The sequence below is a fragment of the Brachionichthys hirsutus genome, chromosome 20 (genome assembly GCF_040956055.1).
Source record: "Brachionichthys hirsutus isolate HB-005 chromosome 20, CSIRO-AGI_Bhir_v1, whole genome shotgun sequence".
Taxonomy (NCBI): Eukaryota; Metazoa; Chordata; class Actinopteri; order Lophiiformes; family Brachionichthyidae; genus Brachionichthys; species Brachionichthys hirsutus.
The window spans coordinates 9,958,229-9,971,098 of record NC_090916.1 but is presented as its reverse complement, the minus strand read 5'-3'; the positions used below and the strand labels follow the sequence as shown (position 1 = coordinate 9,971,098).

At 53.2% G+C, this 12,870-nt stretch overlaps 1 protein-coding gene across 1 annotated transcript in view; it reads right to left on the bottom strand.

Moving 5' to 3' along the window:
• Positions 1–12,870, bottom strand: part of col12a1b (collagen, type XII, alpha 1b) — a 49,426-nt gene that overhangs the window by 3,515 nt on the left and 33,041 nt on the right. The window contains exons 45-69 of the mRNA XM_068754137.1: positions 11,242–11,375; positions 10,751–10,880; positions 10,304–10,423; positions 9,356–9,508; positions 9,165–9,281; positions 7,746–7,898; positions 7,511–7,585; positions 7,204–7,343; positions 7,013–7,136; positions 6,786–6,929; positions 6,232–6,396; positions 6,119–6,157; positions 5,905–6,043; positions 5,287–5,429; positions 5,088–5,197; positions 4,048–4,206; positions 3,363–3,440; positions 2,963–3,049; positions 2,108–2,161; positions 1,794–1,889; positions 1,404–1,457; positions 1,261–1,314; positions 1,135–1,188; positions 973–1,044; positions 863–898 (exon numbers count right to left, since the gene is read on the bottom strand). Of these exons, the coding sequence (XP_068610238.1) occupies positions 863–898; positions 973–1,044; positions 1,135–1,188; positions 1,261–1,314; positions 1,404–1,457; positions 1,794–1,889; positions 2,108–2,161; positions 2,963–3,049; positions 3,363–3,440; positions 4,048–4,206; positions 5,088–5,197; positions 5,287–5,429; positions 5,905–6,043; positions 6,119–6,157; positions 6,232–6,396; positions 6,786–6,929; positions 7,013–7,136; positions 7,204–7,343; positions 7,511–7,585; positions 7,746–7,898; positions 9,165–9,281; positions 9,356–9,508; positions 10,304–10,423; positions 10,751–10,880; positions 11,242–11,375 (2,630 nt within the window). The remainder of the gene's footprint in view (positions 1–862; positions 899–972; positions 1,045–1,134; positions 1,189–1,260; positions 1,315–1,403; positions 1,458–1,793; positions 1,890–2,107; positions 2,162–2,962; positions 3,050–3,362; positions 3,441–4,047; positions 4,207–5,087; positions 5,198–5,286; positions 5,430–5,904; positions 6,044–6,118; positions 6,158–6,231; positions 6,397–6,785; positions 6,930–7,012; positions 7,137–7,203; positions 7,344–7,510; positions 7,586–7,745; positions 7,899–9,164; positions 9,282–9,355; positions 9,509–10,303; positions 10,424–10,750; positions 10,881–11,241; positions 11,376–12,870) is intronic.

The window sequence follows — 12,870 nt, the reverse complement described above, 5'->3', positions numbered from 1 at the left end:
GAAGCAGCGTCATCAACAGGAAGTGGATCACAGAGGACGTCATCAACAGGAAGTGGATCACAGAGGACGTCATCAACAGGAAGTGGATCACAGAGGACGTCATCAACAGGAAGTGGATCACAGAGGACGTCCATCAACAGGAAGTGGATCACAGAGGACGTCATCAACAGGAAGTGGATCACAGAGGACGTCCATCAACAGGAAGTGGATCACAGAGGACGTCCATCAACAGAAAGTGGATCACAGAGGACGTCCATCAACAGGAAGTGGATCACAGAGGACGTCCATCAACAGAAAGTGGATCACAGAGGACGTCCATCAACAGGAAGTGGATCACAGAGGACGTCCATCAACAGGAAGTGGATCACAGAGGACGTCCATCAACAGAAAGTGGATCACAGAGGACGTCCATCAATAGGAAGTGGATCACAGAGGACGTCCATCAACAGGAAGTGGATCACAGAGGACGTCCATCAACAGGAAGTGGATCACAGAGGACGTCCATCAACAGGAAGTGGATCACAGAGGACGTCATCAACAGGAAGTGGATCACAGAGGACGTCCATCAACAGGGATTTTCCGGGATTTTGATTTGACAAATCTTAAATCGTGTCAGGAGCAGCTCTGGTCATTCCTCTGATCGCTTCACGTATTGATCCGTCATCGCTTGGGTGTCAACACTACATGTCCCATCATGCTGTGCTTCCTTCACCCTGAACATCCTGTCTGGGCAGGTGGTTCCTTTCCAGAACCCTAACCTTTGACCTGAAAGCTGCTTCCAGTCCCTGAATGCAGGGTTCTGGATTCAGGAACGGGTCCCTGGAGACCGAAGGTTTGGATCAATACTTCTAGATTTACTCACCCTCTCACCCTTCTCTCCCGCCGGACCTCCAGCACCCTGAAAGCAGAGGTTAGAGGTTCAGGCATCAGGAACCCGCTTGGTGACGCCGTAGCCACAGAGAGGACACTCACAGGAGCGCCGGGTTCCCCCGTGTTCCCTGGTTTTCCTGGACCTCCTGGTGCTCCATGAGGTCCTCGGGGGCCCTGCAAGTCAACAGGAAGAAGGTCAGAGCATTCTGGATCTGATAGGTATGATCCTAATCAATAAAGCATGGATCCCGTCCAAAGTCCTACCATGGGTCCGGAGGGGCCTCGGGGTCCGCTCGGGCCTTCCTTTCCGGGGGGGCCCTGGGAATACAAGAGCAGACATGAAACCCTGAAGTGATGCGGCTCAGGTTTGAGGGACCGGGAGACACTCACCCTGATCCCAGCTGGTCCGATGGGACCGACGGCTCCGGCAGAACCAGGAGAACCCTGCAAGCACACAAGGAGACGTCTCATCCCGTCGGCAGAGGTCTTCTTCTGCCTTTGATCTTTGATCGCCAACGCTGGCTGGAACTTACCTTCTGCCCAGGTAAGCCGGAGTCTCCGGGTCCCCCCTTCGGTCCAGGCCGGCCCTGGAGACACATCACAGGAATCAACTCTCCTGGAATGTTTGGAATGACGTTCAGGAAGTTTCCGTTTTGATCAATCCTTCATTAGCGATCACCAGATTCCAGGCTGATTATTGATTATTGATTATTAGACTTAAACTGAACTGTCTTCCTGAGCCTGACTGAAGTCTCCACTGATTGGACGTCCAGCTGACAGCCAATCACAGGTGGAGGTGATGAGACCAGCTGTGCTGCCTCTGGTCTGTCCTCCCAGTCGTCCCAGTTCACCAGTGACCGGGACGGCTGGGCGTGGTTCCGGAGACCCGATTTATTCCCCTGATCCGGCGCGTTTAGACTCACCGCCTCGCCGGGGATCGACAGCCCGCTGGGTCCTTGGGGGCCGGGCAGACCCGCGGGCCCCGGTGGGCCGAGATCTCCAGTGGGTCCGACCGGTCCCTGTAAACAGACGGTCGGATCAGGGACGTTTAAAGACAGGAGTCTCAGCCTCTGATGAAGACCCCCCCCCCCCCCCACACACACACACACACACACACCAGGGAGGAAGATAAGTGGAGGCAGATGTTTTTGGACTTTTTAGTTTCCATCCAGTCGGATCCACAGATTTAACTCGCCGGGCTCGGAACACAACACAGATGACTATTAAAGATACTCACAGCAGAACCGGGCTCTCCTCTCTCACCTCGGGGGCCTTTGATACCTGGAGCACCCTGCGGAGGAGGAGGAGGAGGAGGAGGAGGAGAACACGTCCAACTTTGAGTTTCAATAAAAGGAGAAACGTTCCTGAACGGTTTATCAGCTCGGTTCCGTCCGTCATGCGACCCGTTTGTCGGATAACGATCGAGTTTAAAAGTTTAAAAACATCGGATTCCCTTAAAGCTGTGACGGGCGAGGAGACTCCTCCCCTTAGGCTGCAGGTTCATCGGCCGTCACGCTCTCCAGAACTTTATGAGTCCAGATGTTGCTCATGGCTATTATGGTTCTGGGACCAGAACATCCTCCTCTTCCACCGAGAGGAGAACCCACCGGGAGAGAGGAGAACCCAGAGAAAGGAGAACCCAGAGAAAGGAGAACCCACCAGGAGAAAGGAGAACCCACTGAGAGAAAGAAGAGAACCCGCCAAGAGAGAGGAGAACCCAGAGAGGAGAACTCAGAGAAAGGAGAACCCAGAGAGGAGAACCCAGAGAGGAGAAAACATAGAGAAAGAAGAGAACCCACTGGGAGAGAGGAGAACCCACTGAGAGAAAGAAGAGAACCCGCCAAGAGAGAGGAGAACCCAGAGAGGAGAACCTCTCGGTAGAAAAGGAAGATCTGAATGTGTGGAATGAAAACTCACCTGATTGGTCCAACAGCTCAGGACAGTAGTACTCAGCAGTACACCTCTGTACTCAGTAATACTCTGTTGTACCCAGTAGATCTCAGCAGTACTCAGTAGAACTCAATAGTACTCAGTAGGTTACAGGTAACAGGTCGTTAGTAGCAGGTTTCATGTGGGCTCAGGTGAGTCCTACCACTGGTCCCTGGGGTCCAGGTGGTCCGGTTCCCTCTGAGGTGCAGGTGCAGGAGTTGGGCAGCGCCGGACACTTGAGCTCGTCCCTCTGAAGGAGACAGATTGGTTCTGCTGTCAGTCGACGGGTTCTGCTGGACATGTTCTGCTGTCAGTCGACGGGTTCTGCTGGAGGGGTTCTACTGGACATGTTCTGCTGTGTTCCGATGTCCCGGATCATGCAGGATACGTGACATCACTGTTCTTAATGTACGTCCACTCTGAGTGTCCCGCTTGGGTCGGGCAAGAGGACAGCTGTCCGATGCAGATAACCCGTCAGTGGCCAAATCGGGTCTCAGGAGGTCCAGGAGGTCCAGGTGGTGCTCAGAGGGGACAGCTAGAAAACATGAAGAGTGTCCTCCTACCATGGACGGGAGGTCGCAGCATCTGTCCCTGCTGGTCCAGGCCAAACTGCAGACGATGTCAAACATCTGGAGCTGGAACTGCAGCAGAAACAGAGCAGAACGCGTAGCGGGTCAGGGAACCAGCGTCTCTGGGCTGCCCTTCACCGCTCAACCCAATCAGAGACGGGTCTCGGTCCAGTTCACACGTGGACGGACGTCACCGAGGACGCCTCCTCGTCGCCTCGCGTTCCGTGGATCCTCACATCAGGCAGCTCTAACGAGCTCCTGGTGACGGTTCTGCCTCGATGTGTCGGGATCCAGACACAGCTGGACCGGTTCTGAATCCATCAATCTCAGAAAGGAAACAGCTGTAAACATCTGCCTCCAGTCAAGCCCTCCATGTTCTCCTTCTCTTTGTCAGAACAGAACCAGAACCAGAACCAGAAAATAAGTCATGAGTGTCAGAGACAGAGACCCTTGATCCCTTTCAGCCCCACAGCTGGGATGACTCCAGCGTGTTTCACCTGTCGCAGGTGGCTAGATGCTAATAGGAGCTAATGGCTGTCTTACCCGTAGTGTCCAGCAGGATGTGACGCCAGAGGACCTGTAATTCCCACTCATGGCCACAGAGGTCAGTATTCCCCAGGTGTTCGCTATCAGAGCACGCAGGTATGTTAGCGCCATGCTAATGCTGCGGCAGACTTACGGCTGCTGAGTCCCCGGTGGAGCCGATGGATTTGGACATCTTGCCCAGAACCTGGTAGCCGTCGCTGGACGTGCCTCCAGCAGCCTGGATCTCCTTCTCAGCCACTTCCTGGCAGTCGATGTTCAGTTTGACGCTGGAGGATGAAACCAGGATGTGCAGCTTCAAAGGAGAACAAAGCAGAACACGGATTCAGGATGTGCAGCTTCAAAGGAGAACAAAGCAGAACACGGATTCAGGATGTGCAGCTTCAAAGGAGAACACAGCAGAACACGGATTCAGGATGTGCAGCTTCAAAGGAGAACAAAGCAGAACACGGATTCAGGATGTGCAGCTTCAAAGGAGAACACAGCAGAACACGGATTCAGGATGTGCAGCTTCATAGGAGAACAAAGCAGAACACGGTTTCAGGATGTGCAGCTTCAAAGGAGAACAGAGCAGAACACGGATTCAGGATGTGCAGCTTCAAAGGAGAACAGAGCAGAACACGGATTCAGGATGTGCAGCTTCAAAGGAGAACACAGCAGGACACGGATTCAGGATGTGCAGCTTCAAAGGAGAACACAGCAGAACACGGATTCAGGATGTGCAGCTTCAAAGAAGAACAAAGCAGAACACAGATTCAGGATGTGCAGCTTCAAAGGACAACAGAGCAGAACACGGATTCAGGATGTGCAGCTTCAAAGGACAACACAGCAGAACACGGATTCAGGATGTGCAGCTTCAAAGGAGAACACAGCAGAACACGGATTCAGGATGTGCAGCTTCAAAGAAGAACAAAGCAGAACACAGATTCAGGATGTGCAGCTTCAAAGGACAACAGAGCAGAACACGGATTCAGGATGTGCAGCTTCAAAGGACAACACAGCAGAACACGGATTCAGGATGTAGACAGGACATATTACAGCCCGTCATCCAGATGAACCCCCCAGCTGGTGGTCCAGCCCACTCAGGAACACGTCCATCGCCATGATGGAGAGATTCACTGAAGGACCACGCCTCCTCAGAGAGAACCGCCTTACGACCACGAATCCGTCCCTTACCTTGTGGAAACTTCCGTGGAAGATCCTCTTGACCTGGTCGCCATCGAACACAACCCTCTGGACCTCGCCGCGCTCGTCTTTGTTGTAGAAGGAGATGGTTTGTCTGGAGGCTGGGACACAAACACAGACGTTTGCTGGACAAAGGAGGATGGAGCAGAAGACCGTCCTCCACCACAGCGGGGGACCGGCTGAGACTTACGGTTCACGGTGACCCCCGTCTCTGGCCTGTGGTCTTTGCTGGACACCTGCCAGACGTCAAAGGGCTCGCTGGGCGAGTCGGGCAGGAGGCGGAGCATGAGGATGATGGTGTAGCCCTGAGGAAGACCGTCAGGGTGGAGCTCTCTGTCCAAGAGACAAAGGACACAACATGTTAGTGGACACAGGAGGTCTGGGTCCAACCAGGTCCTAGCCGGTCAGGCAGACTGACTGAACCAAGAAACATTTCTTGGTTCTCTCGCTTTAAAGCCTGCTAAAGTTCTGCTCTTGAACTTGAAGGTTCTGATGGACGGCGCTCTGACATCAAAGGCCGCTGTAAATCTCTGACCCGGTTCAACCATAAATCTGCAGCCTCATCTGGACGAGACGTCTCTGGAGGACGTGAGACGGAGCATCTGTTTATGTCCATCAGCAGGACAAGCCACCCTGATCCAGATCAACCCCCCCGTGAACCAGGTCCAGATCATTCATCAAGATAAAACTCTTCACTGCTGATGATGATGATGATGGCGTTACCTGTTGCTACCTGCCACTAACGCTCGCTAGCTCAGGAGCCGGGGGCGGGCCCAGAGCAGAACTGAGGGCTGGACCTGAGACTCACGCTGAGGGCTGCGTCAGGAGGGCGTGTCTGTGCAGCCGGTAGGACGTGTAGCTGTTGAGCGAGCCCGTCTCCATGGAGACGCCTTTCAGGTAGCTGTAGGTCTTCTCCGTCAGGTTGAACGCCTCCAGCATCCTGAAGCCTGAGACACAAGCAGACGCACCTCAGCAGGACGCAGGACGGGCGTGGACGCACCTGGTGTCCGGAGGTGTCCTACCAGGAGACGTGAATCCGTTCAGGAAGATCAGAGGACACGCTGCGGAGTGACAAGAGAGTGGGTTAGGGGCGGCCTGGCATCCAACACGCCCTGCGGGACCCGCCCACACTCACATGACGTCGCCGTCTCACAGATGAAGGTGATCAGGTTCTCTTTGATGCTGTCAAAAGCATCAAAGTCTTCCACGATGAAGACGTGTCTCTCGCTGGGTTTGCTGCCGACGTGCTGCAGCTCGATGAAGTCCACGTCAGCGACGCCGATGGCGAAGACGCTGTAACCTGGGGACAGGACACAGGGACAGGACACAGGGACAGGACGCAGGGACAGGACGCAGGGACAGGACACAGGGACAGGACACAGGGACAGCACACAGGGACAGGACACAGGGACAGGACGCAGGGATGGCACACAGGTACAGGACGCAGGGACAGGACACAGGGACAGCACACAGGGACAGGACGCAGGGACAGCACACAGGGACAGGACACAGGGACGGCACACAGGGACAGGACGCAGGGACGGCACACAGGGACAGGACGCAGGGACAGGACACAGGGACAGGACACAGGGACAGGACACAGGGACAGGACACAGGGACAGGATTGACCCAGATTCGAGACAGATTCTAGTCAGGACCCGGGCAGGCAGAGACGGAGCAGCCTGCTACCTGCGAGGTGCAGCTTGGCGGCGCTCGTCTTCACTTCGTCCTGAGAGCGTCCATCGGTGATGGCTACGATCACCTTGGGAACGTTCCTCCGCATCCCGTTCTCCAGAGAGAAGGTCTTCTCGTAGGTGTGTCTGAGCGCCATTCCTGCCCGACAGGGAGAAGCGAGTCAGGAAGCCAGTCGGGTGTGAGCGATGCGTATCCCGCCCCCCCTGCCCCCCCCGCGGGACCTGTCTTGGTGTTTCCTCCTCGGTAGGGAATCAGGTGAAGTGCAGACATGGCCACGCCCTTGTCTCGGTAGGTCTTCAGCTGGAACTCCGTCTTGGCGTCGTCGCTGTACTGCACGAACGACACCTGCGTGGAAGGTCACCTGACTCAGCAGGGAGCTCAGCGTGAAAGGCGAGGATGTGATGAGACGCACCTGCATTCCCGCCGGGCCGACCTGGTCGAAGGCGGCGACGATGCTGGAGATGAACTGCACGACCTTGGCGAAGCTGTCCTCGCCGATGCTCCAGGAGCCGTCGATGAGGAACGCCACGTCTGCTTTGCCTCCTTTGCAAACTGAGGCGGGACAAGTGATGTCACAGGTAACGCAGGACGGCTAAGCTACGCTAGCGCTATCACACGGGTTCACAAAGAACCAGAACGTTGGGTGTCATGTGACCAAAGACGACCAATCAGAACATCGGAAGTGTGGGCTGGGCTGGGCTGGGCTGGGCGGGACTTACCCTCCCATGCTGGCGGGATGGTGGGAGGAGGGCTGGGGGTGGGCGGGACCGTTGGGATTGGCGTCGGCTTCACCACTAGGAGGAACAGCGACAAGCTGCCGTTAGCTTTCTGTTAAACGTTATTCACGTGGTTTCCTCACCGGAGGGTTGCTGGTTTGACCCCCTGCAGTCCCTGAGCCGTAAGCTAACACTCAGCAGCATGCTAACCCTCTGCTAGCTGTAAGCTAACACTCACAGGTCCTCTCCTGCACGCCGACTCCTGGGCCCTCCAGATTGGGGGTCTGGACGAAGACGGTGGCGGTGTACAGGGCGTCAGGGGACAGTCCATCGAAGCAGTACTGAGGCAGACCGGCGGGGATGGTGACCTCGTGTTGACCTTTACTGGATTCTGCAGGCGGAGAGTACAGTTAATTAACCAATCAACCAAATCAGGATGTGATCAGGTAAGTGCTACCATGACACTAATCAATGAGGAGAACACTGAGCTTGCAGGATCTGTGGTTGGATCTGTTTTAACTCTGAACCACCTGAATATAAGAACTGAACCATTCCTAAGCAGCACTAACTATCACCAACTAGCACTAACCAGCACCAACTAGCACCAACTAGCACCAACTATCACTAACAGCACTAACCAGCACCAACTATCACCAACAGCACTAACTAGCACCAACTAGCACTAACCAACCCTAATAGCACTAACTAGCACCAACTACCACTAACTATCACCAACTAGCACTAACCAGCCCTAATAGCACTAACTATCACCAACTAGCACTACCCAGCCCTAATAGCACTAACTAGCACCAACTAGCACTAACCACCCCTAATAGCACTAACCAGCACCAACTAGCACTAACTAGCACCAACTAGCAATAATGGCGCCAACTAGCAATAATGGCACTAACTAGCACCAACTATCACTAACTAGCACTAACAGCCCTAATAGCACTAACCAGCACCAACTAGCACCAACTATCACTAACTAGCACTAACAGCACTAACTAGCACAAAATATCACTAACTAGCACTAACAGCACTAACTAGCACAAAATATCACTAACGCGCCCTAATAGCACTAACTATCACTAACTAGCCCTATGAGCACTAACGGCACTAACTAGCACTAAGTAGCACCAACTATCACTAACTATCACTAACAGCCCTAATAGCACTAACCAGCACCAACTAGCACTAACTAGCACCAACTATCACTAACTATCACTAACAGCCCTAATAGCACTAACCAGCACCAACTAGCACTAACTAGCACCAACTATCACTAACTATCACTAACAGCACTAACTAGCACCAACTATCACTAACTAGCCCTAAGAGCACTAACTAGCACTAACAGCACTAACAGCACTAACCAACCAACACTAACAGTCTGCTACCGTCTGACAGACCCCCCCCCCCCAAACAAGTCAAACACTGGTCCACCGTGTTGTGGTCAAAGAAGCTGCCGCCGTGGCGACCGTAAGTAGTGTATATCCCATAATATACACTCAGTCTCATCTCAAAGGTAATATGATATCACCAGCTGGTCCTCGTTCACCTGCAGCAGCATGCCACGCCTACCACACCCCTGAGGATCTCCTGACCTCACAGGTAGACCTGCTGCTCAGGTGACAAAGGGTTTTGGTGGACTTACGGTCTGCAGGGTTGAGTTTGATGCGGTAGGACGTGGCCGCCCGGTGAGGGGTCCATTTGACGCAGAACTTGTCGTGGTCCAGGTTGTAGGTCTCAACATTGGTCACGTTCAGGTAGACTGCAGGTAGACACAGATGCTCACCTTAACGGATCAAACCTACAGAAACACCTTGAAGACGTGTGTGTGCGTACGTGTGGTTCCCTGTCCGTCCAGTGGGGCGCTCATGCCGCCGGCGTACTGGGCCACCACGCCCACGTCGTAGGTGGTCCCGGGCTGCAGGTTGTGCAGCGTGTAGGAGCTCACGTCACCGACAAAGAGGTCTACGGGCTGGTTGGTGGTTGAGTCTGGAAGAGATCAGCACCGCGTCAACGGGCTCCATAGAACCCCGGAGGCCCTGGGTTCAGAACCCTGAAGGAATGAAACCGGGACAGTCCTGACCCAAAGGCCTCATTCCAGAAACGTCACCAAGCCTAAAGCTCAGGAGGAACCTCTTAAGTGGACCTGGATTGGAGTCAGTGCCCCCATTTCCAGAGATCGGCATGTTCTGGGGCCAACATCAGAACCTATCAGAACTGTTTCAGCCTCAAACAGAGAATCTCAGTTGAAGATCAATCATGCCAGATGTTTCCTCAGGTGAGGCATGCTAATGTTAGCTACAGTGTTCAACCAGGTGTTTCCTCAGGTGAGGCATGCTAACGTTAGCTACAGTGTTCAACCAGATGTTTCCTCAGGTGAGGCATGCTAACATTAGCTACAGTGTTCAGCCAGATGTTTCCTCAGGTGAGGCATGCTAACGTTAGCTACAGTGTTCAACCAGGTGTTTCCTCAGGTGAGGCATGCTAACGTTAGCTACAGTGTTCAGCCAGATGTTTCCTCAGGTGAGGCATGCTAACGTTAGCTACAGTGTTCAACCAGGTGTTTCCTCAGGTGAGGCATGCTAACGTTAGCTACGGTGTTCAGCCAGATGTTTCCTCAGGTGAGGCATGCTAACGTTAGCTACAGTGTTCAGCCAGATGTTTCCTCAGGTGAGGCATGCTAACGTTAGCTACAGTGTTCAACCAGGTGTTTCCTCAGGTGACACGTGCTAGCATTAGCTGTTTGAATAAAGATGATTGTGTTGCTGCGACGTGTCGCCTCACCTGTAGGAGAGTAGGTCAGTCGGTATCCCTGGACAGGAGCGTCCACCGGGTCCCACGACACTCTGAATCTGGTGTACCACTCGTCAGACACGTGGAGGTTCTTTGGACTCAACAGTCCGACTACAAAAGACGAGACACGAGTCAACAGCAGCCTGACCAAACAACATGTCTGCTGGTCTCGTGGGGAAGTGAACCGGACTCAGGAGGTTAGGGTCAGGGTCTTTGGGTCATCTGTTCTGGGTCACTTGATTCGCTGCGTCCATAACGCTTAACACTAAACCTAATCCAAATCTTAACCCTTAACCCTTAACCTTAGACACTGGTGAATAACTTTCCTTCTAAAATAAAATAAAACAAGGACATGAGGACTGGACCTGGTCCCAGGACAGATCTGATAATGGAAGTGGACCCGAGTTCCTCCTGTCCGCTAAACAAAACCTGCCTCACCTGTACGTCCATTCCCGGTGAGAGACCCCCCAGGACCCTCTGCATAGACCGCCTCCACGGTGATGTTGTAGGCGGTGTCCGGGTCCAGATTCTGCAGCATGGCGTTGTTTCTGTTCCCAGGAACAACCGCCTGAGGATGAAACGCCACCGAGTCATCGCTGGTCTTCCTTTAGGTTCACGGGACACTGGGCCAGATTATCAGAGGTCACAGGGAGCGATGCGCCACCTCGAGAAACCTCTGTCCTGTGACCTCTGTCGTGTGACCCCCATCAGCGCTAATGAGGCTGGAACCCACTGGACACCCCGATACCGAGGATCCAGACCGGATCAACACTTTGTGATTTGCTCTGTGTTCCCACGCAGGTCCGATCTGGTCCGTCCCTGTGAAGCTGAACTGTTTGGCGTCCGTCCCGGCTAGCGCTGGTGCGTTAGCGTGGACGAGGACGAGGGAGGGAGGACGACGGACGTGGTCCTGACCACGGTGCACTCACGTATTCGGTGGCGGCGGCGGCGGCGTAGCCGATCCTGTACAGCCTCACCGGCCCCTCGGCGTGGTCCCAGCCGATGGTGAGGCTGTCGGTGGTGGAGTCGAACACACGCATGTTCCTGGGACCGGCCCGCGGCACTGCAGCAACACACGGGGTTAACACGGGGTTAACACGGGGTTAACACGGCTACACCGCACCGGCTTCCCGTCTCAGGAAATGGAGAAACTTCGCTAAACGAACACGAGGAACAAGAACACAGACTTTCTGGAAATGAATGTCATCCTGGGGGACAACGTCTCGAGGACAGCGTCGCCACAAACGACCGGCTCAATATTAACTGTGTTTACTGGAAAGGTGCACATGTTGATCCAAGCTAGGTGGCTAATGCTAACGTTAGCAAGTAGCTCTGTATTTGGTGGGGGCTAACCAGCACTGCCGTCTTTTTTAGCTGTAGCAGGGCTAAAGTTAGCCTGAAGCTAACGATCAGCCTGTGTGGGATTGAGCATGTTTTGCTACAGGTAAACGGTTTGATGAAATTATTCTTGAAATCATTAGTTCAGATTTATTTGCCACTCCGTCCTGCTATGATGATTGATGACATGGCATCTCCATCAATGTTCTCTAGCAGGAAGGAGGTGTTCTCTAACAGGAAGGAGGTGTTCTCTAACAGGAAGGAGGTGTTCTCTAGCAGGAAGGACATGTTCTCTAGCAGGAAGGACATGTTCTCTAACAGGAAGAAGATGTTCTCTAACAGGAAGGAGATGTTCTCTAGCAGGAAGGACATGTTCTCTAGCAGGAAGGACATGTTCTCTAACAGGAAGGACATGTTCTCTAACAGGAAGGAGGTGTTCTCTAACAGGAAGGAGGTGTTCTCTAGCAGGAAGGACATGTTCTCTAACAGGAAGGAGGTGTTCTCTAACAGGAAGGAGGTGTTCTCTAGCAGGAAGGACATGTTCTCTAGCAGGAAGGACATGTTCTCTAACAGGAAGGAGATGTTCTCTAACAGGAAGGAGATGTTCTCTAGCAGGAAGGAGGTGTTCTCTAGCAGGAAGGACATGTTCTCTAAGAGGAAGGACATGTTCTCTAGCAGGAAGGAGATGTTCTCTAGCAGGAAGGAAATGTTCTCTAGCAGGAAGGAGATGTTCTCTAGCAGGAAGGAAATGTTCTCTAGCAGGAAGGAAATGTTCTCTAACAGGAAGGAGATGTTCTCTAAGAGGAAGGACATGTTCTCTAGCAGGAAGGAAATGTTCTCTAAGAGGAAGGAAATGTTCTCTAACAGGAAGAAAATGTTCTCCAGCAGGAAGGACATGTTCTCTAGCAGGAAGGAAATGTTCTCCAGCAGGAAGGACATGTTCTCTAACAGGAAGGAAATGTTCTCTAGCAGGAAGGACATGTTCTCTAACAGGAAGGAGATGTTCTCTAAGAGGAAGAAAATGTTCTCCAGCAGGAAGGACATGTTCTCTAGCAGGAAGGAAATGTTCTCCAGCAGGAAGGACATGTTCTCTAGCAGGAAGGACCCGTCATCTTCATCAGTGTCTTCCCCGGTTTAGCAACACACTATTGGAAGAGAACCAGGATTGATGAAGAGTGTTGCACGGTGCATCAAGGTGCAGATCTTGGACTCGAGGTTGA